The sequence below is a fragment of the Notechis scutatus genome, chromosome 1, assembly GCF_049901735.1.
Source record: "Notechis scutatus isolate UNSWTSFEM ecotype Mainland chromosome 1, rNotScu1.2, whole genome shotgun sequence".
Classification (NCBI taxonomy): Eukaryota; Metazoa; Chordata; class Lepidosauria; order Squamata; family Elapidae; genus Notechis; species Notechis scutatus.
In genome coordinates this window covers 190,284,400-190,308,453 of record NC_142009.1, presented here as the reverse complement: position 1 = coordinate 190,308,453, position 24,054 = coordinate 190,284,400, and the positions used below count along the sequence as shown (strand labels likewise).

At 38.5% G+C, this 24,054-nt stretch overlaps 1 protein-coding gene across 1 annotated transcript in view; it reads right to left on the bottom strand.

Moving 5' to 3' along the window:
• The window catches only part of TLK1 (tousled like kinase 1), an 89,615-nt gene extending 66,105 nt beyond the window's left edge, over positions 1 to 23,510 (bottom strand). The window contains exon 1 of the mRNA XM_026677722.2: positions 22,606 to 23,510. Within this exon, the coding sequence (XP_026533507.1) occupies positions 22,606 to 22,801 (196 nt within the window). The 5' untranslated portion in view covers positions 22,802 to 23,510. The remainder of the gene's footprint in view (positions 1 to 22,605) is intronic.
• Positions 23,511 to 24,054: the final 544 nt, after the last annotated feature.

The window sequence follows — 24,054 nt, the reverse complement described above, 5'->3', positions numbered from 1 at the left end:
AACAAAAATCTATATAAAATATTTAAACATGTCCACCAAACGTTAGAAATGTAATCAGATACCAGGTTTGTACTATTATATGTGGTGGACATGTCCAAAGGCAAAAAAAATTGGACAAAAAAATACATATGGTTAGAAAAAACTATAAAGCAACAGACTGATTTAAAACCAGAAATATTTTTGTTGGGTATCTTACCAGAACAGTACAATAAAGGGAATACATATTTAATCTTACATGTGTTAACAGCAGCGAGAATTGTTTTTTCACAACAGTGGAAAAATGAAGAGATCCCTACAGATGAAAGTGTAATAAAAAAATATTAGAAGGCACAGAGATGGATAGATTAACACTTAAAATAAAGGAGAAGGAAGAAACAGAATACTTTTTAACATGGGACTTGTTTTTACCAATGGTTAACAGAAACAGAAGTTTAAAAGCTTTAAAGAATGATTAACTATATAATGAAGGTTTAGTAGTATGGATAAGCTAATATTTATATTATGCGATTATCAATGATTTGTATATTATGGTTATTATTATTTTTCAAAACTATACTCAGACAACATGCTGTTTATGTAGATATTGAGTTTTATGTTTACTAAAGAAAATTAATGTATTATGTACGTATGTATGTACGTATGTATGTATGCATGCATGCATGCATGCATGCATGCAGGGGTGGGATCCGACAGGGTTAACTACCAGTTCAGTCATTTACGTGGTTTGGTGATTTATGATGTGCTTCCCTGCACACTGCCGGCGCGCGCCTGTAAATCGTCATCAGCATGCTGCGTGCAGAGAAGCAGCCTTTGAAACAGCCTTCTTTTCCTGCTTTTTTAACTGCAGCTGTGCCTCGCACGGCAGCTGAAGTTGAAAAAAATCAGGAAATAAAGGTCAGGTAAGAGCCCGGGTGGGCGGATGGGCAAAAACATCAGCAGACATAGAATCGGTTCTATGTCTGCTGCTCTTCAGAGCTACCGGTTCTAAAGAGGTGGACAGAACCGTAGAAACACACCCCTGTATGTATGTATAATACTTGAGAGTGTATAAGAGGTTTTGTAAGAGTCAAGGATGGCGCACAGGAGAGCAATTTGCATCGGAGGTGACATAAAAATCAGAAAGGGTGTGCAAGGGTGCACTAGAAATGCCATGCAGGTCAGGGAGAATTACACAGGGGTAATGCAGGTCAGGAAAGTGCATGTGAGTGTTCAAGAGGTATCACACAGATCAAGGAAGAGACGTGGATTTAGTGTGGATTAGGAAGGTGCATGATGTTCCCTCCCTCCCTCTTCCTCCTTCCCTTCCCAGAAGACCGATAAGTAACTATAGCTGGGCAAGAAGAAAAAAGAATTTTGTGAGTAGAGGGAAACATTACAGAACATTAAAATTGATCATGTTATTGCAGCAGCCAAACAGCATTGAAGCGACCACCTCCCCAAATTTCATTCCCTCAGGAGGAATGAATCCCGACATTTTATAAGTCAGCCTACTTGAGGTACTTTTGTTGGCGAAGTTTTGCCTTATGATGCACTGCTCCTCCCAGTTTAAGATTATGGACCTGATAGTTTTAGTACTACATAGATAAAGTAATTTTTATGAATTGTTAACTGTTGTTCATTTACCCAAATATCAAAAAATGTTTTTCAAAGATTCAGGTCAAAGCAAGCTTCAAAGTATTCATCATATGAAAACTTAATTATTGTGTAATTTAGTTTTAATAAAAATTATCTAAATCAGAAAATTATCTATTAAGTTTAATTACTTCACTAGAACATTAACTATAAATACTGTTCTTCCTAAAAAATCAAGCAAAAATTGATCCTTCAAAATCTTGGCTTGTATTTTAATACTCAGTTTCTAAAAAACAAATATTTAAATGCTTCGATAGCAATATAATTGCATACCATTCAGATCAAATAAGATTGTAAGACCAATTGTCCCCAAAATAGAACACAATCTCTCATATACAAGAAGCATTCAGGGTTAAAATTCTATTTAGTTCTGACTCCAGGTTGTCTTCACTTAACTCCCAAATTTATTCTAAAATGGAAAGGTATCCTAGATAGAACACACAACAGATTAATTATGGAGTAATTTCAATTTCTTTAGTATGCCAAAGACTGTTTACACTGACTGGACAACAATTCCAGAATGCACCGAGATGCTGTTTCTTCCAGTTATCCATTCTATAAGTACCTCTTTCACCCAGACATCTCTACTGGGACAGGTAATTTTACCAAGCAAACATCTGCATGATGAATATGCTGTTGTCTAAAACCATAACAAGAGGGCTGTGATTCTATTACTTCTTTTGTGACAAAGAAAATAACTAATTTAGATTTGTATGTTCTTAGAGCTACACAAATAACATGATGAAATCAAATCATTACTGGTATTTGTTTCTCCCAAGTTGTAAAAATTTTACCTGGAATTCCGGGCAAGCCAGTATAAGCTTGACTGTAGAAGGTTTACCATAACCTGCAAAAGCACTTATTATTTCCCAGCTTTTGAAAGCATGGAGCTGGAGCGATATATTTCACATATTGTATCTCATAGGAGAAGCTGCTGATTAATATTTATGTTCTTTGATCTTTGAAAGACGTGTTTCCAAAGGAAATAATTGTAACACAGGGTAGCAATGACTAGGAATGTTACATATCTCAAAGATAAATGCTAATTGTGTTATAACTTTTCTTGGCTGTGTCTCATGCAAAGAGCAGCAATCTAGTACTGTATTGGGTTCTTCCTGAATTAACCATTCAGTGACACCTTCAATATTGCAGTAATTACCATAGATAACTAATGAGATTTCTCTCTATAGTTTTTCTCTGTATTTTTTAATTTTTTCCCCAAACAGATTTATTTGATTAGCATATAACACATTAAAAAAAATGTATCAGCAAATACCTTATGAGCTCTTACATATTCTTGTATTGTAGAGCAGGGGTGTCAAACTTGCGGCATCACGTGCCGTGTCAGGACTTTTTCCCCCTTTGCTAAACCAGGCATGGACGTAGCCAGCGTGTGATGCATCCAGCCCGCAGGCTCAAGTTTGACAGGCCTGTTGTAGACCATCAATGCAGCTACTATACAGGTAGTCCTCAATACAGGTAGTCCTCGACTAACAGTAGTTCGTTTAAATGACCGTTCAAAGTTACAATGACACTGAAAAAAGGGACTTGTGACCATTTTTCACATTTAGACTGTTGCAGCATCCCCATGATCAGATGGTGATCAGACACTTGGCAACTGACTAATATTTGTGATAGCTGCACATCTCTAACAAGCAAAGCCAATGGGATAGCCAATTTCACTTAACAATTGTGTTACTAATTTAACAACTGCAGGGATTCACTTAACACCGGTGGGAAGAAAAATTGTAAAGTGGGGCAAAATTCACTTAAAAATTGTCTCACTTAGCAACAGAAATGTTGGTCTCCATTGTGATCGTAAATTGAGGGTTAGCTGTATATAAGTTCTAAATTCTATACTGATAAGCCATTATCTTGCTTTGGCTATTTTATAACCAAAGGCTACCAAACATTTCTGGCCTATCACAAAATATGATAGTTAAGTTTTGATATGGTGATCACACCTCAAATAAAAGACCTGTTCAAATACAGATCTATTGCCATTTAATGTAATTTCCTTTCTCTCAATTAGAATTCCTAATGTTGAGAGCAGACTGTGATTTTGGCAAATAATTCTGTCCTTCCATTTATGTTTGTGTTTCCTTGACAATCTTTCAATCTGAAAGTTACAATGAACTTTTATTGCCAATTTCTTTCCATTTTAAACATGACTACAATCGAATAAGCCAAAGTGATCAGTAGAAAAAATACTTAATTTTTTACTTCTTGGCACTGAACAAGTTTTACTTTTTTTCTGTTTAATGTGCATAAAATAGGTCAAATATTTCATACTGATGAAGACAAAAATGATTTTGTCCTTGATGCGGAAGACTGTTTCAATTCTAAAAATTGTCAGAAAATATTCATAATGACTATTGTGAGAACTTGCAAATGAAGGTGTATATTAAATATTAAAGTATATTAAAGTATTCAAAGTATAAACTATAAAATGAAGATTTGTAAGCCTCACTCCTACATTTTAATTCATGAAGAATATGCCAATTTTTGAGTATTATCCATTTAAGTATTAAACCAAATTTTAAAATGAATTGTAATAATTAGGGTTAATAATTTTATTATGGTCAATAAGTAATAGATAAATGCTTTTCATTTCTTAATGCAGTTGATATCAAACATCCAATTTTCATCTGGGCTCATGATTACAGGTAAATTTTATTTACTGTTTGTAACAGAACAAAATTGCAAAACTGCATAGTTGGATTGCATTAATGAACATAAGATGATGTGTATATATGGGCTTACTCATTGAAAAGGTCCTATTATCCAATGAAAAATGTACTTATTCCAAATATTGGAGTTTCCTAAGAAAATCATCCAATGGCCATTTCAGCTGTTGGGCAAATTCGTAAAATATAGATTTACAGATCAAAACCTACTGAATGTAAAAACAATTGTAAGAGCCAATTATATTTAAGTAGTGGTCAATTCATGATAATTAGATCCAAGTTACCATAACTGCTGTATAGTGAATTAGTTTGTTCACTTCAAGATAGATACTATGATTCCTTCAAAGCCCTATTATTAACCAGTTTCCCAATGTTTTCTAAATGAAAAGAGCTTTAAACTAAAATTGGAAGCATATTTAATATTTTTAAAAATTACTTTTACATTCTTGTTAGACAAAAAAATTCCTGCCAATAACTGATGTAAAAGACTCAGCAATTAGTTTCCTTAAGAGGATAGGGTATTTTTGCTATTTTTTTTAAAGCTGGAATTTTATTATTTTGGTTATTATTTGAAGAGCCAGTTTGGTCTAGTGGTAAAGGTACCAGGCTAGAAAGCAAAATAATGTAAAAAATAATAAAGTCAAGGTTATATATGTATACTGTATGTGTGTACATGTATGTAAATTTTGACATTTTATACAAACTAGTTATTACTCTGAATAGAATTCAAATGAAAAGAAACAAAATCAAGTAGAAGATAAATCATGTGTGTTACATACATTTTGGATGCCCAACTACAATTTTCTTCTTGCTCTAGTGACTTCCTCATCCATTTCCAAAATTTAATTAAATAAACAAAACTGTGAAAATTACACTAGCAGTATTCTTTTTGAATGTTTCAATTGCTTATCAAGAAGTAAAGTTTCTAACATAATGTATAGAATAAAAAAAAAAAACTAGGATTTCAAATTTCCAGAACAGCATTATCAAATTTATGCAAGCTATCAAGAAAAAACAAATTCTGGCACCTTAATATGATTCAACTGAGACCCAACTTTGATCCATGATATAGTGCTCTAAAATGTCCTAGTGGATTTATTCAATCCTTCCTTAACTTTTGGTTTTCGCTCAATCATGATTTACTGAAATATTAAGATTAGCTCTAGCTACAACTCTCAAGTTTTCAAATGACACTTCATATAATCATTTTAAATATGGATAGCAAAAGCTATAGCTAACCTTACCTAAAAGAAGAAGCATTCTAGGGAAGCTTCCTGAAAAAATAATAATCTGATATCAAAACATTTCTATTCCTATAGGTAGAACTCAACTTAAACATTTTGCAAATACACAATTCTGATGTATAGCTTTATCCTACTACATTGATTCTCATGTTCTTTTCTTCTTCCTGTTGCTTTCCAATGTTGAATTTTAAATTATAAGTTCCTCAAGACAAGCCTGTATTTTTACTGATTCTGTAAACATATTCTACAGTACAGCAGCATTTAAAGCCATCAGATTGTTAAATATAACTTCAAATGATCTAGGAGTACACAATAAAATGTTGACTTTAAGAATTTAAGAAAGCAACATGAAAAACTTCAAAAATGCGGTACACTAACCTCAGTGTCTGATGGCATTCACCATGCACCTCGCTCTATTGTTCTGAAAATCATGCAAACCAGGTTAAACTTAACATTGTGTATTAAAATAGCACGCCCTATAGCCAACTATCACAAAGATAAATTCCCTTCACTGAAATTTGCACTGGGTAATAGAGTTTAATGTGCTGACATCACAATGTTCTTTTATGACATTCATATCTTTTTGCTCCTTCAGGATACACCAAATATTCAGTAGTCAGAACTAGGTCTATTAAACAATTCAAGAAATGGTACTACAAACTGTACCACTAATTAAAAAGTTAATTGTAATAAAATTCTTATAAGACATACATTTTTAGACTATAAAACAATTGCATTAGATGAGTGAAATGTCCATCTTAGACTATCATCTTTCTTTGATTAGAAGCCACAGAGAGAGCAGGATCAGCAATATAACTGCAACTTTAGAGCAGAATAGTAACTTTTTGTTGAGTCAGGTTGCTGGTCTTATTTAGAATTTAAAACTAAACTCAACAAAGTCAGACATATGGATTAATTCCAATTCAATACGTTTCACTTTAATGTCTTGCTCCAGGATATTAAAGTATTGGCCATGTCATAATTTATTTTCATATGATAGTACTATTCGCAATACTGTATAATGCACCCTTTTCCATTGTACTACATATGTACATATTAATATATATATTTAATACAATGGAAAGGGGTGCATTTTACAGTATTGTATATATATGTGTATATATGTGTATATATACATGTTAAAATAGAAGATATCAAATCTACAGAAGTCATGTGTTGTTGTTAGTCGTAAAGTCGTGTCTGACCCATCGTGACCCCATGGACAACATTCCTCCAGGCTTTTCTGTCCTCTACTATTCCCCAGAGTCTGTTTAAGCTCACGCCGACTGCTTCAGTGACTCCATCCAGCCACCTCATTCTCTGTCGGTCCCTTCTTCTTTTGCCCTCAATCGTTCCCAGCATTAGACTCTTCTCAGTGAGCCCTTCCTTCTCATTAGGTGGCCAAAGTATTAGTCATAGGCCAAGGTTTACAGTATAATCCATATAGTATGATTTACAGTAAAATTCATAAATAGTTGAGTTTATTATGTTATACTTGTTTGGCTTACAGTATTATATGAATTAAATATTTAAAGATTAAATATTTCAGATGAGAATTTTTCCTAACTACTTCTCTTAAATTGTTCCCTACATCTGACATGTTTTTTTTTTCTTTCTTCTTTTTCTATCCACGAGTTCTCTACTATTCTACACCATTATCTGGGATCCTATAAAAGTTTTGGGTATGTCAACTGCATATAAAGAAAATTTGTATAAAATGTTCTATACATGGCATTTTGCACCAACAAGATTGGCAAAAATGTATAAAGGTAGATCTGCTAAAAGTTGGAAGTGCAATCAAATACTTGGTTCATATTACCATATATGGTAGACATGCCCAAAAGCTAAAAAATACATACTTGGTTGGAAAAAATGATAAAGAAGCATATAGACTTGAAACCAGAAATATTTTTATTGGGCATTCTGTTGGAAAAATATGATAAAAGGACTATATACACTGCTCAAAAAAATAAAGGGAACACAAAAATAAGACATCCTAGATCTGAATGAATGAAATATTCTTATTAAATACTTTGTTCATTACATAGTTGAATGTGCTGACAACAAAATCACACAAAAATTATCAATGGAAATCAAATTTAGCAACGCATGGAGGTCTGGATTTGGAGTTACACTCAAAATTAAAGTGGAAAAAAAACACTACAGGCTGATCCAACTTTGATGTAATGTCCTTAAAACAAGTCAAAATGAGGCTCAGTAGTGTGTGTCTGGCCTCCATGTGCCTGTATGACCTCCCTACACGCCTGGGCATGCTCCTGATGATCCCTACACGCCTGGGCATGGTCTCCTGAGGGATCTCCTCCCACACCTGGACTAAAGCATCCCCCAACTCCTGGACAGTCTGTGGTGCAATGTGGCATTGGTGGATGGAGTGAGACATGATGTCCCAGATGTGCTCAATTGGATTCAGGTCTGGGGAACGGGCGGGCCAGTCCATAGCATCAATGCCTTTGTCTTGCAGGAACTGCTGACACACTCCAGCCACATGAGGTCTAGCATTGTCTTGCATTAGGAGGAACCCAGGGCCAACCGCACCAGCATATGGTCTCACAAGAGGTCTGAGGATCTCATCTCGGTACCTAATGGCAGTCAGGCTACCTCTGGCGACCACATGGAGGGCTGTGCGGCCCCCTAAAGAAATGCCACCCCACACCATTACTGACCCACTGCCAAACCAGTCATGCTGGAGGATGTTGCAGGCAGAAGGTTCTCCACGGCATATCCAGACCCTGTCACGTCTGTCACATGTGCTCAGTGTGAACTTGCTTTCATCTGTGAAGAGCACAGGGCGCCAGTGGCGAATGTGCCAATCTTGGTGTTCTCTGGCAAATGCCAAATGTCCTGCATGGTGTTGGGCTGTAAGCACAACCCCCACCTGTGGCCCTCATACCACCCTCATGGAGTCTGTTTCTGACTGTTTGAGCAGCCACATGCACATTTGTGGCCCGCTGGAAGTCATTTTGCAGGGCTCTGGCAGTGCTCCTCTTGTCCCTCCTTGCACAAAGGCGCAGGTAGCAATCCTGGTGCTGGGTTGTTGCCCTCCTACGGCCTCCTCCATGTCTCCTAATGTACTGGCCTGTCTCCTGGTAGCGCCTCCATGCTCTGGACACTAAGCTGACAGACACAGCAAACCTTCTTGCCACAGCTCGCATTGATGTGCCATCCTGGATGAGCTGCACTACCTGAGCCACTTGTGTAGGTTGTAGACTCCGTCTCGTGCTACCACTAGAGTAAAAGCACCGCCAGCATTCAAATGTGACCAAACCATCAGCCAGAAAGCATAGAAACTGAGAAGGGGTCTGTGGTCACCACCTGCGTAGAACCACTCCTTTATTGGGGATGTCTTGCTAACTGCCTATGCTTTTCACCTGTTCGCCCACTTTGGGAGCCCCTGTACTAGAGGGCCTGCATCTTGAATCTCCTGTAAGCCAGGTGGCTGTTAAAACTTTTCAGGTCTAGAATTGCTCTCCACCCCCTGAGGTCTTTGGGACTACAAATAGGATGGAGTAGAATCTTTGCCCTTGTTGGTCCTCTGGGACTGGCTGGATAGCTTGAATGTCCAACAAGTGTTGGTTTGCGGTCTCCATGAGGCTTCTCTTTGTGTTGTCCCTTGAGATGGGGAAGAATCTCGGGGGGATGGAGAAAAATTCTAGGGTGAGACCTAGTCTCACCGTGTTCAGGACCCAAGTATCTGTCCTCCGCCTATCTGTCCTCTGTCTTCAGGGCGTCCTCCATATCGTCAAGACAACATGGTGGAGGATGCCAAAACCGCCAATGGTCTGTCTATCTTGGGAAGCTGTAGAGCTTCTGTGAGGTCCAGGGCCACGTTATAAAATTTCTTATCGCTCCCACTTGGAGACAGGCATGCCCCGGGGTGGGTCCATTGCCTCAGGACCACATCCAGGAATAGTTTGGGTGATGGAATTTTCTCACTCTCCATGGTTGGCTCTGACACGAGCAATTCACTTGGGCCCATTAGGCCCAATACTGACTCCAATGTAGTTTGATCAGCTCCCAAGTGGGCTGTGGCTTTGGCCTTGTATAGCATGGATTTAAAGAGGCCGGGGTGAAATAGCCCTGCAGGATCTGGAGCCATCCCCTCATCCTCTGAAAACACCAGTTCTGTTTGATCTTCATCTCCTGAGAGCGATTCCCTGCTCTGCGTGGATGAAATGGGCGAGTGAGGCCTTTGAAAGGCCGCCAAGTCTCTTTGAATCTGGGGTGCTAGATGATGGCCCTGATGTAGTGGGGGAGTCAGCTGCCCCAGAAGCAGTCAGGTGTCTTTGCTGCAAGCCTGCAGCAATTCCCTGCGTTATGACCTCTGAAATCAGAATTCTCATCTGATCAGAGATTTTGGGGCCCCGGTTTTCCCATGGGTGGAGTCCCACCACTGTGGGTGTAAAAGTGGCCTCTGGTGCAGAATTCAAACTCTTTGGAGATAGCTCCCAATTTTGTTCTGCTGGAGGCAGATATGCCTATGGAAGAAAAAGTTTATCATTGCTGAGAGGATTGCTCTCTGGTGTCATCTGGTGACCAGGCTTGTGAGCTGAGATCATTCAATTGCCTTGCTTCACTTAGAGGCTCTAACAGCTGAATTGACAATGCGCGGGAAATGGCAGCGTCTCCCCTTGGGGAGTTTGCCTGTCCCTGGCACTTTGCTTCTCTCTCAGCTTTGGCCACCTGTTTGTCCAGGGCTTTCTGACACCTCTTGACGTCCCTCTCTTCGGCCTTAGAGGTCTTCTTTGTAGATTAGGCTTTTGCCCTAATTTGGGCAGCCGCTCCTCTAATTGCCGATTTCAGCACCGAGGGGCTTTCCTTGATCTGGGATTGGACTGGGGAACCGAGGTCTTGCCCACTGATGCCCAGCTCTTTGTGGCTGCCTGATGCCGCGGGAGTCGCCATTTTTGCAATATGAGCTCCTAATTCAATAAGGCAGGCTCGTTCGCAATGACCCGTTTTGCTCTTTGCCGCCAATGTTTGCACCGGACTTAACCGGGCAGTGACTTTCTGTTAATAGTATGCACTGGAGTTAACCAGGCAATGACTTTTTAGTCCCCTCCACTGGGTGCGTGAAGGTGCCAGGGACCTCGGCTCTGTTAATCTGAACTGAAATAAAGTTCTAGTACCCTCCGCCTAAAGGCAGGGATCTCGGCTTAGTCCTTCTGAGCCAGCTTAGGCCACTTTGTCAGAAGATCCGGGGAGCCAGCCGAGCAGTTTGTTGTTTTGCGAAGGCTAACACAATGCCATGATCTTACTTTAAGTTCCGAAGAATCCAAGGAATGAAACCCTGTCTTTGTTCGAAAGAACAATCTTTCCACACGTCTCCTCTGAGCCAAGACTGAGTCAAAACTGGGTATGTGCAAGCAAAGGAGGTGTGACCAAAAGATTGATTGACTCAGTCTCTGAGCAGAAGAGCAGAGTTAACCCATTCCTTGGATTCTCTACTCAGCACACTGGAGAATAGATATATTGAAAGTAATAAAATCTGATATACTACAAACATGGATTAACTCAAATAGGACAATTACAAACATAAAGGAAAAATACTGGTTTAAATATAATATTTACAATCCACCAGTTTCTACAACAATCAAGATATAAATATTGGTTTGTACCAATAATCCAAGATCTTTGGTGATGCAGTTCAAGTATCAATCGTATTGCAAAACTTATGGCTGCTTAAAAAATATTTGTTTCACATGAAATACACATCCAAAATGACAGAGCCAAAGTCACCCATCCTTTTTATAGCACAATAGCTGCTCTTCCATGGTCTGCCTAGAATGTTTCTGTAACATCTTGTATGTTCACATAAGAAATTATTTAATTTGGCCATAATTGGCACAACTGTTGGCAGACATTTAAACATCCCAACTAAAAGCCAACTTGTTTCTGTTCAGATTCAGAGGTAGAACCTATCTCACAAATGCTATTAAAATGTCCATGGTACACATCCAAATGGCAATCAAGTTTAATACTTCCAATTGTTAACAACTCTAGTTGCCATTGTGACCAGGAGGATGTTTATCTTAGAAGTGAGTGATCACTCTTCAGGAATTTCTAAGAAATTTAGAAACTTCTAAGAAGATTGCAAAAAATTTAGCAACAGCTATAGATGTTACAAACAGTCTGGTTCTTCCTTCATGCTATTAACTGTTAGCTGCTAATTGTTTTAGGATTTTCTTGCAATTTTAAATTTTCTTTTTATAGTTATTTTATTCCATACTGGTCTTTTACTGTGTTTGGTTTTGGACCATAAATAAATTTTACACAGATATATTAAGAGATTTTAATATCTTACAATAATATTGAGTTATGCAAAAATATTAAGCAAAATCATCAATCTGAAATCTAACAGTAGTTTTATCAATATTTATTTCTAAACAGTCCCAATGAATAAAATTAAATTTCTGCACACACATAAACATAGCTAAGTCATGAAGATTTTCAAGAATGAAGAACTGCTAAATATTGGGTAAAATTGATTGATGTTTTTTTGTAATAGGTAAATATATCCTTATAAATTAAAATATAATTTAAATTAAATACATTAATTGAAAAGTGACTGCATTTTATAAGGCATAACATAAGAATATCAGAAAACATATGGCTTAATTATATGAATAATTTCAACCTGCAATTAAGGACCATTGATAGTCTGCAATGATCCAAGAGGCAGGGGGCGGGCGGGAGATAATATAATACAGAAGGTAATATCTGTAAACTGTAATATATTTATTCTAAATTCTTACTTTTTTTTCCTAAGCTCATTCAATATGGTTTCTTGTAAGTAAAATTTGTAATGAATTTAATGTTTAATACTAATGACTATTATCCTCGTGAACTAATTCTGCAATACTTTGGGGTACTGAATTCTCCCAGGACAAAAAAAAAAAGTAAGTTCAGTACATTATATCTAGGAAGAATGAAAAGATCTGCATACTTTCCCTCCATGCATGGCAACCGCTGAAACTAAAAATATAATAGTCCCAATTTGCGTTCTTTTAACTAAGCAAAGATCATTAACCAACCTAGCAAGCTTTCTTCACTTGGAACCAAGTTTAAGAGGGTGATAATCAAGAATATAAACAACCTATGATTTGTTCATGTCTACCAATGTTGGAAGAAATAAGCAGAGTCAGTGGTCCTCAGGTCAAGGCTGGCATCATTTTAACACCAGCTGCTCAGCTTCATGAGCTTCAAGTGCATAATAGATGTCCATTAAGTTGTAATAAGAATGGGAAGAAAAAGATAAAGAGTTTGACTTTCTTTGTGTATAAGAATATGGAAGCATAAGACACTTATCATCCATACAGGAAATGGGCAATCAACTATTCAGTGTGGCTTTATGCTTGTTTGTTTTGCAACAAAGCTAATTATGAAACCAAGCTTTGTCTGAAAGACTTCAAATGGCTTCAAACAGGAGCCTAATTCAGGCAAGTAAAATCGGGAGGTCTATAAGTTATTGCCAAGTCCCAGGTCTGGGGAGGCTACCATAGAACTAGAAGCAGAATCTATCAAGTGTAAGAATTCTAGCAGTGGAAAGTACATTTGAGTAAAATAAAGTGCCTATTTCCGTGAAAAGAAATAATCACAGGATATATTTTAAATGTAAATGACTATACCCTTAAAGATTAAAATATGCTATTCTGTAGATTCAAACTCTACCACAATTAGCCAAGATTGTTTTGAGAGCCCATTCTGAATTCCAAAGTCAGTGTAATTGTTCATAATTCAAATTATGCAGCATTGCATCAATGAATTTGATTCAGATTTAAGCGTATGTGAAGACACTAACCATTCTATATTATATAACCTTTATTTGACAGGCAATCTAAACAGGTAGGTGCTTGTTTACAAAAAAGCTTCCTGAAAAACAATTTATAGAATTTAGTGAGATAGATTTTAATATTTTAAAGAGAAAATATTATGCCCAAGCTATAGAAAGATTTTTCCATAAAAGTGATCATACAAGTAGATTCACGTGCTGTATAACTTGGGTTTTCAAGCTAAATAACAATGGACTGACATACAACACACAATATACTAAACCATTAAATATTATTTACAAATCACAATAATTGGGTACAAGATTCTTAAGTCAGAACTAACCAAGTTATATTTCAGCTTAGGGCACTGTATGATTCAAACAACACCTTGCTTAAATAAAATTTTGCCAATTCCTGATAACAAATTAAAGGAATTCCTATGACTCCATACATAGATCATGACATGACTACTGCAATGACTACTAAGTTTAATAAAGAAATTGATCTATTAATCACAGCAACACAATAAAAATGTCAAAGTTTAAATTCAAGATAAAAAGATTTTTAAAAAAATTTAAGATGCACTGATCATTTTAGTGTGACACATTTTTGAATGTCAGTTATAACTTAACAATAACAATAGTTAAACTTTCAACCAATATATACCAGATCCCAAAGCAAACCACAGTTTACCACAGTTCATTAATTCCCCCCTCCTTTCTGATCAGTAATCCAAAAAAGTTTGCTTTACCTAGTACTCTTTTTTTTTTTTTTTGCAAATGTCTCTCTTTTTCAAGCATCAACTAATGTAGCCTGTGATGGCCTGGTTGGCTGAAGCCACCTCCTTGACAATTTGGATAAGGAAAGACTTGTTCTTTCTTCCAGCTCCTTTGTTTGCAAAACAAAACCATTGCAAGTCCATGGGGAGTGAAAATAAAGTGGGAGCAGCAAAGTCTTCAGATACTCATGCAATCTTCGTGGATTTTCCCAGTGGTATAGTGATTGCTTAACCACAAATTACTATTACTCCTGACTTAGTTGACACACCAGAATAATATAATAAGGTTATACACTATGGTTAAGAAAAAGTATGTAAGTCACAATCTAATCTGTTGTTGAGGTTCATATACCATGTTAAGGCTAACTAAACATAGCTTATCGTGTGACTTTTTGTTACAGGATACAATTCAGATACCACATCCTAGTTATTCAAAAGGACCCTGTAGTTATACCATTTTGCCATGTATCTGTGAACACAATCTGTGGTTCTAGTATTACAACATGTGACCAGCTTCCACACCAGACTGGAAATACAGGGCAAGGAGTAGCCTCTGAGAAATGCAAAGTCAAAAACTCCAGCTTTTATCCTGCTATGAATAGTTATCAAAAACAACAAAATTAATTACCATTAATAATCTTGTTTTCAGTTTCTCATTAAAGTAAACTTAAGATGGTGTTGTGGATATGACAGAATATAAAATGATAGTGCATAATTATTAACTTGGTTTTTTGCTTAATATGTCACAAACACAATAGGAAAAACACATAGTTTGAATTTTCCCAAAGCATTAATACGGTTATATTTTCTATCTCTCTAGTGAGCTACCCAATGATTGGGTATGTACAGCCTACTAAGTAAAAAATAAGTCACATTATGAATTAGTCGTATAAATTATTTTCAATAATTTCATGTGTTAAAATAAGTGTAAGTCATGAAATTGACTCACATAGGTCTAGGTCAGCACTTTTATCCACTCAAAGATGCCCAAACTCAGTGAACTTTTTAATCATTAATTACAAATTTATTAATTTTGAAATAGTGAAAGTTCCTTCACATATTTAAATTTCTTTTTTTTCCTGAAATTTTATTTTGTAAATTTGTAAGTTTACTCTTTTATTTAAAGAAATATTCATTATCAGAAGCTGCCAAACAATATCTTTAAAAAGTTTTTACAATTAGATACTGCCTAGCAATGAGAATCAACTTAATAATAAAAAGTTGATTCTCTTTTGCTAGGCAGTATGTAATTGTAAAAACCTTTACTATTATCAGCACCCCAAAATGCCAATGACTGAAGAGGGGGCAAGTTTTCATCTCTCACCTATCTCAGCAACTTGTGGTTGGCAGATCAAAGACAATAAATATCCATACAGAAATACAGGTAGTCCTTGACTTGCAACAGTTCATTTAGTGACCATTTGAAATTACAACAGCACTGAAAAATTGACATGACCATTTTTCACAATTGCGACCATTGCAGCATCCCCAAGGTCATTATGATCAAAATTCAGAGACCTGGTAACTGGCTCATATTTATGACAGTTGCAGTGTCCCAGGGTAATGTAATCAATTTTTGCGAACTTCTGACAAGCAAAATCAATGAGGAAGCCAGATTCACTTAACAATTGTTACTAATTTAACAACTGCAGTGATTCACTTAACAGCTGTGGCAAGAAAGGCTGTAAAATGGAGCAAAACTCACTGAACAAATATCTCACTTAGCAACAGAAATTTTGGGCTCAACTGAGGTCGTAAATCGAGGACTACCTGTAATCCCTTTCAGATAATAGCATCCCTCTTAGAATCACAACTAATCCTATGCAATTCCAGCATTTTGTTTGCAGACATTTAAAAATGACACTAGTTCTTAATCCCGATTATAACTAGTTCCAATTCTCATTTTTTTAAAAATATTCTGAAAATATTAACATTTTGAAATAAAAGTGTTGAGACAGACCACTGGGTCATCTAATCCTAATTCCTGCTCAGTGCTAGAACTCAAATAAAGCATCCCAGACAGATGCTGTCTAGTATCCACCTGAACGCATCCAATGAAGGTGCACCTACCAACCTTTTGGATAGCTGGTTCCACTACTGAACTGTTCTTCCTGTTAAGAAATTATCTGCCTTCCTGCAACATAAATCAATTATTTCATATTCTGTACTCCTGGGCAAGAGAAACACAGTCTTGACTTTCTTTTATATAACATTCTTTCAAAGACTTACCGTAGGAGTGCTCTCACATTCTGCTCAGTCATTGTTACTCAAATTTAAACATGCTCAGCTCCAATCTCTCTTCATAAGACTTATCATTTAGCCTTGTAATTATCTCTCCTACCCTTCTTTCATCTATTCTAGCCTGATTCAATAAAATATGATGCCCAAAACAGAAATGGTTTAATATGTAACATGCAAATCTAACTGAAATACAATACAGAGGAACAATTACTTCTTCTGATTTGGAAGTTCTTTTTGATGCAAAGTCAAATTGTTTTGATCTTTTTTGCAGTCACCTCACACTGCTGGCTTATATTTACTTTGCAATCAACTATTATTCCAATAGTATTTTTCTCTCATATCATTACTAGTTCAGGTTACTTCTACTTTTCTACTTGCACATTTGCTTTGTTTCTTAAGTGAAGAATTATGCATGTGTCTCTTTTTAATTTTATTATGTTACTTTCAACTTTTTCTATAAGCTATCACAATAATTTTGAATTTTATTAGGTATAGAAATGAGTACTCTGAGTGCCAGGTACAAACAGAACAAGCGCAACATATTCTATACGGAAATATCCTTGAAAACCATGCAGAAATAACAATTAGTCCAGTATAAAGCAGTACAAATAATTTGGGTGCCCCAAGTCTGCCCATGTTACACTGCTGCTGCGCAAGCTGCACTGATTTCCAGTTTCTTTCTGGGTGCAATTCAAGGTATTAATTATCACTTTTAAAATTTGTGGGACTATCTCTTCCCTGAGGTTACCTTCCATTTTACCAGATCAAACAGTACGGCCCCCACCCTTGGTCCTTTCCTTTATATTGTTGTTTTATAACATTGTATGCCATTCAGTCTCTTGACAGTGAAATGGACAGCATATAAATTTAATAAATAAGTATTATCATCCAGCAAGAACTAGACAACGTGCCTGCTTAATAATTTTCCCTGCCCTTTGGAACTCCATTTCCCTTGAGATCTGGGTCTTCCGATAAACCCTCAAGGCCTGTTTTTTCATTAAAATACTAGGGAACTATATGGCTGAAGTCCAGAAAAATCATTGAGAGAAATGAAGGTTGTGTTGTTTTAAGGGCATTAGGAGTTTTAGGTTAGTTCTAGGCTTTTATTATTGTTTGTAAGCAGGGGTGGGATTCAAAAAATTTTAATAACCGGTTCTGTGGGCATGGCTTAGGTGGTAGGCGTGGCTTGGTGGTCATTTGACTGGGTGGACATGGCTCGGTGGTCATGTTATTGGCTGGGCATGGCCAACTCAATATCACTCACATCGAGGCACACATCTCCTCGCCTGGCCTCTCATGACTGTGGGGATGCTGCAACAGTCATAAGTATGAAAAATGGTCATAAGTCACTTTTTTCAGTGCCATTGTAACTTTGAATGGTCATGCCACACAAGCAAAGTACCAGCAAAGGATGAAAAAAAAAACTCCAGAGAAGTTCCTGAGACAGGAAGTCTAGTCCTGCCAAGAATATAATAAGGGTTAACGGAGAGGCAGTTTCTGTAAGCAACACCAGAATGTTTCCTTCCTGCCTTCCTTACAGGATTAGGCCAGTAATTTCTTCTAACAACTGGTTCTCCGAACTGCTTAGAATGCTAACAACCAGTTCTAGCGAACAAATGCGAACTGATAGAATCCCACTCCTGTTTGTAAGTTGCCCAAGATTATGCTGCATAAGAGCAGGGTTATATAATTTTAATAAATAAATTTTAAAATCACAATCCATAATATAAAATAAAAACAAATAAATGTGCAAACCATTTTCACCAAAAATCGATAAATAACATTCATTGATAGCCTTCTCATGGTACTATGGATATCACTGAACCAGAAGATTCACAACAAAAAAAAAACAATATGGCTATCTAATCTTAAATAAATACAGATATATGATAAAAGAAATACTGACCCTTACTAATGGGCATTAAGAGAAATGTTTTTGTGGTAAGAGATAATACTGGCACACTCTGCTTAAAACAATGAACAACAGCATGTATGTACACAGCAATTATGCCAAAATGACATACATGTGGGGATGTCGTCATGTAAAACCAACCCATGCACTTATATCCTGACGTCTGAATTGTCATTTATGTTTTTGCCATTTGTCTACCTCCATACAAATGTCCATAGGAAATAATTCTGCCCTGTAGAAGACTTTCAGAAAGGGGATGGATGAATCAATAGAGAGGGTTCAATTGATTCCTGCCCTGGACTAGGTGAGCCATAAAGACAATTTAAACTGATGCATTCTATAATTTTGTAATGTAAGATACAGCAGTTCTTACTATGACTTACAAGTTTATAAATACCTGCTGATACTGTTGGCCATGCATAGTACATAGCCTTAATCAATAGAGACCACATTTCTTTAAAAACAGTAGCACTAACTTCTCAGTAATCATGCATGGGATTGCTATGCTTATATTAAGGGATGGTCAGCCCCTCAGAATCCCAATTCTGAAATTCAATGAGAAAGTGGCCCATTTTGGACAGCATGATTTAGTTTTCTTCACAAACCAACATATTAGTGTGGAAATAAAAGATCTCTGAGAAGCAAACCACTCATATACCTTCCACTAACTTGCCATCACAAAACATACAAAATGCATGATTTTGAGATGCTTTAAAGGTGAGGACAAGAAGCAGTTTACCACCTACTTTCCATTATACCTTCCTTCAAAAATCAGATAAAAAAATACCAAGATTAAAAAACATTATCACTGGAAGACATCCTGTGACATGCCAATAAACAGAGTTGCAGGCCCTAGTCAAAAATGTACTGCGTTCATAAAATTGTATGCTTGATATTTTCAACAATTATCTCACTTTTTAAAATACTACTTCTTTCTCAAAGTCAGATATTGTACAATACTCTAAATCTTTACTTCTGCAGTTAGTGAAATATTTCATATTTGTTAGTATCCCAATGATCTTCTTAGGGGATTGCATCTTCCAATCTAGCCACCTCATGTGCTCTCCAAAAATTACAAATACTTAATTATTTTTAGAAATCTTTATATGAAAGCTATGCTTTATATGTATGTTCACTTTTGCTGCCTAAAGTCCTCGAATTACGACCACAATCAAAATTTCTGTTGCTGAGTAAGACAGTTGAGTTTTGCCCCATTTTGCGACATTTCTTGCCACAGTTATTAAGTGAATCACTGCAATTAAATTAGTAACAAAGCTGTTAAGTGAATATGGCTTCCCCATTGACTTTGCTTGTCAGAATGCTGCAAAAGGTGACCACATGATCTGTGACACTCCAACCATCATAAATATGAGTCAGTTGCCAAGTATCTGAATTTTGATCACAAGACCATGGGGATGTTGCAATGGTTGTGTGAACAATGATCACATCACTTTTGATTGCTGTTGTAATTTCAAATGGTCACTAAATGATTGGTTGTAAATTGAGGACTACCTGTATGTTTGTTTTATATTGATTACTTCAAATGCTTGAAAAGCGAATGCAGAGAGTTTAGAGGGTTATTGTCTGTGATCAGAGAGCAACTAGAAAGAATTACAATTTATAAGTATGCTGCCCAATTTTAAAAGCGACACAGTAAAAGGCAGGCAATTCTTTTTGTTCAATGGCCACTTCCTCTAGAAGTGATCTATTGAGGACAGCACATCAACAGTGGGTGAGGCCTAAGCAAGCAGTGAGCAGGGCCTAAGGCAAAAGTTGGGGTTATCTATTTCTAAAGCTCTTTTCTGTTTCTCGTGTCCAATTGTTTCTTTTTAATATTTTATTCTGATTTTCTCTGTACCCCCCCACTCCACCAATCTGCAAGTTAGGACAAGATGCTCTTTTTATTGCCACAGCATGGAATGATTGTTTGTAGTGAACTTTTGAATTTCAGTGAACTTTTGAATTTAGGCCAACATTGCCATACCTATCCATGCAGCCTGTTTTATGTTAATGAGTTTTATTATACATTGGTCATTGACCACAGTAAAAAAAAATCTTCTTCTAAAACAAGGCCTTTGTTAAATTAATCTGAGATCTCCATATGGCCTTAGTTTTGTTGGTTGTTCACCCTGCTCTACAGTGTCACTTTTTTTCATAAGGTTTATTATTTAAATGAAAGATGCAAGGGGAACTCATAGGTTTATAACAAGTACTAAAGGTCAGAGGGTGGATTAAAGTTCTCATGTGACATGGAAATTATCTTTGTATCACTGAAGTAATATTTCTAGCTCCCAATGCCAGGGATAAACTTTAATGCCAGTAAATTGTCTTCTGAAAGAGTTACTGAAGCAATTACTATCCATGATGGCCTTGCAAGTTGAATTAACAAAATGAGAAAACCAATATCTCAGCACAGTAGATAAATATTAGGTACAGCAAGTACTGCAAATAGAAAATGCACCCAGAAAATGGGTAAGGTCTATTTATGTATTTCAAACAATATAAATAAGTAGCTAGATAGGTTTACTGATCTAAAATAAAGACTGACCAAAGATTACTATACATATTAATGGAGTTAACCAGTTAGCCAACTGTGTGTTAGCAGCAGCTTAATAAACCTGGTTCAAACATATATATATATATAACTTTAGCTTTTCAAAGTTTAATTTCCCCAAAGAAACCAGAAAGAACCAAATGTAATATCATTCAATATATTAATACATGATATAAACCAAACAATTTCAGGTATTTTCTATACTACCTTCATTTGAACCAGGGCTTAGCATTTTCAGCTTCCTATCTAAGAACGTGTGCAAAAATGACAAAATTCATACATGTCTAAATGGAAGAAACTAGATAGATACTCCACCATGTATGGCCAGGATTCTGATTATTTTCAGACCTTTTAAGATGTTACTGACAAATACCAACAATTTTCTTTATCATATAAATGTATTTTGATCTGGAAATATCTACTTTGTCAAAAACAATGTAATATTTCTCATATTTAAAAGTTTATGTACTTCTCAGGAACTACTTATTTTAGAAACACACATAATACAACACAAACAAAAGGCAAAAGGCATTGAATTCACTGGAGTAAGCACTCTGGTCAAAGAGCTATCAAAATCCAAAAATCATGAATATGCAGTATTCATTCTTCCAGTATACCATATGTTGTTGAGTCAAAGTTCCTTTATATCCCCTGCTCACCAACATTTTAACTAAAATTAATCATTTCATAAAACAGTATAATTGCTACATCTTGTGGCAACACAGTTTAATGCAAGAAAGAAGGGGGGGAAATGGACAAACAATAAAAAAGACTTGTTTGCACATAACCTTCATACAGATATTCCCTGCAAACACCCACAACACCCTGCTCTCTCACTGTCGTTCTGCTAGGAGAGGGTGGGGGAAGGAAAAGAGGGAGGGAAGAAAGGGGGAAAAATCGTCTTAGATGCAATGGAGAAAAGGGGGAAAGTTGCAGTTATTCTGCGCCCCGGATTTTAACACATCTCCCTTCACTTCTGCGAGAAACCTACGACTGAAGAAAGTCTCTTCCCTGTACCAATAAGTGCGTCGATCTTTGTCTCTTTTCCACCATCCTGCACCTCCATGATGCCAGAACGATTCGACCCTTTTTTCATTTAAGCAACAGCCACGTTCATCACCATTATCACCATCAGCGGAGGGGGAGAGCCGCCTTTTTTTTATTTTAATTTGCAATAAGAAATAATCAACTACCGGGGGGAGAAGAGAAATTTGCAAAATTATTTCCCTTTTGTTAAAAAATAAAGAAAGAAAAGAAATCAATTTAAAAACAAAGAGGAGGAAGGCTATCTATTGAAGACCCTTATTTGTCAAGGAACTGTTGGAGGCATTAAAATCTACCCTCTTCCCAACAAGCACTGAAAAGTGAGAGGGTGGAAGGAATTAAGTCGACCCCGAGGGGTGGGGGTGGGGGCAGTCTGCAATAAATGGCTACATTAGGGCTGGAGTTTTCCTGAGGAGCCTGCCTGGGAGGGAGCGGGGGGGCAGAGTCTAGACCTTCCACCCTCGGATGCAGAAGGAAGACATTTCTCGCCTCTTCTCGCTGCCCTCATCGCGCACTCGGCCCCAAGCAAACCAGGCGCTGGCCTCAGGCGGCGGCGCCTGCCGAGGTTGCTGATGCTATTGACACCGCCGTGCCCCTCCCTCCCTAAGGGCCCATTCCCCACATCAGCCAGTCCGTCATCTTCTTCCTCCTCCTCAACCTCCCCTTCCCCGCCGCGGAAGCAGAGCCTCTGGAGCGCTTTCTCGCTTCCCTTCGCCTATTTACCTTCCTTGAGCGGCGTGTTGTTATGGAGCAGGGAGGCCGCCGCTGAGGCCGCCACGGCCGCTGCCGCCGCCGCTGCCGCTGTCGCCGCTGCCGCCGCCGCCGCCGCGGAGCAGCCCTGCAGGCTCGGTGGGGACGTGGAGAGCCGGGACCAAGATGGCGGCCCCTCCAAACTTCCACTGCTACTTTGGACACTCATCAAGCTACTTTCTTGGAGCCCGGCGGCAGCCGCCGGGGGCAGCAGCACTTGGGGAAGAGGCGGCGCGGCGGCGGAGACGCGACCAGCAACCCGGCCGCCACTGCCACCGCCGCCGCCGCGGTCATGGCCGGGAGTGGGACGGAGGAAACGGGGAGCGGGGATCCCCGGACGCGGGAACACGGCGGCGGGGCTGCGGGGGAGGCCGCCGCGCGTCCGGGCAGGAGCTCCCGTGCTGTCCGACAGGCGGCCGAGGAAACGCGGCGTCTTCGGCGTCGGAGTCTCAGGCCGGAGCAACCTGCCCACACCTCTGCACTGCGTCGCCTCGGAGCAGCCTCCAATGTGGAAGACGGAGGAAATCCTCTCTCCGCCTAACCTTCTCCCCTGCTAGGGAGCGGGCGGCAGGGAGGGGTCATGCGCAGAGAGGATCGCGGGCTGGCAAATGGTGAGGGAACGGCGACGCCGGCGTGCTGCTCTCGTTGCTGCTGCTGCTGCTGCTGCTGCTGTGCATCTCGGCGGTAGCGCTGGCGGCCCCTCCAGCTCGCCTGAGAGAAGGACGGCGCACGCAGTCGGCTGGGGCACCTGCTCCTCCCCCTGCTCCTCCATGCAAGCAGGCCGTCGCGCCGCCCTGCGACGCGCCCTCTTTGGCCTGGTGGTGAGCGGCTCGGCGGCTGAGACGGTCCCGCAGTGCCTGGCCTGGCTCGCCTCCCAGGCCGGCGCGCGTCGCACGCCCTCCGTTCAGCCGCCGCGCCCGCAGCCGAAGCCTCCTGCTTGCATGGAGGAGTCGGTCGCCCCTGTTGCCCGCGCGGCTCTCCCTGCGGGCAACTTCGGCAAGTCGTTTTCCATCAAATGTGGCCGCCCCACCCCCGCCAGGGTGTTCAAAGTTGTTGTCCGCATGGAGGAGAAAGTAGGTTCCAAGGGAAGAAGAAGAAGAAAAAGAACATAAATCATTTTTAAAAAAATAATAAATCACAAAAGCAGCGATGGGAAATCTGCCTTTCCAGAGATTGAATTGCTTGGCTGTTGGATGGGACTTGATGTCCACCAATTTCTGGAGGGCCGCAGATTAAAAATTGGGATTGTACGAATTAATAGACGATCGATCTGTGAGTGGAGCGGCTATGTTCACGAGCAATATACCTTTCAATGCCAAATGCTATGATCAATAAAAGCAGGTTGCCATTTTCTCTGCTTTCTGACCTCCTAAAAACCTGTATGACAACTGCTAGGAACAGCATGTTAAATTAGACTTTGGG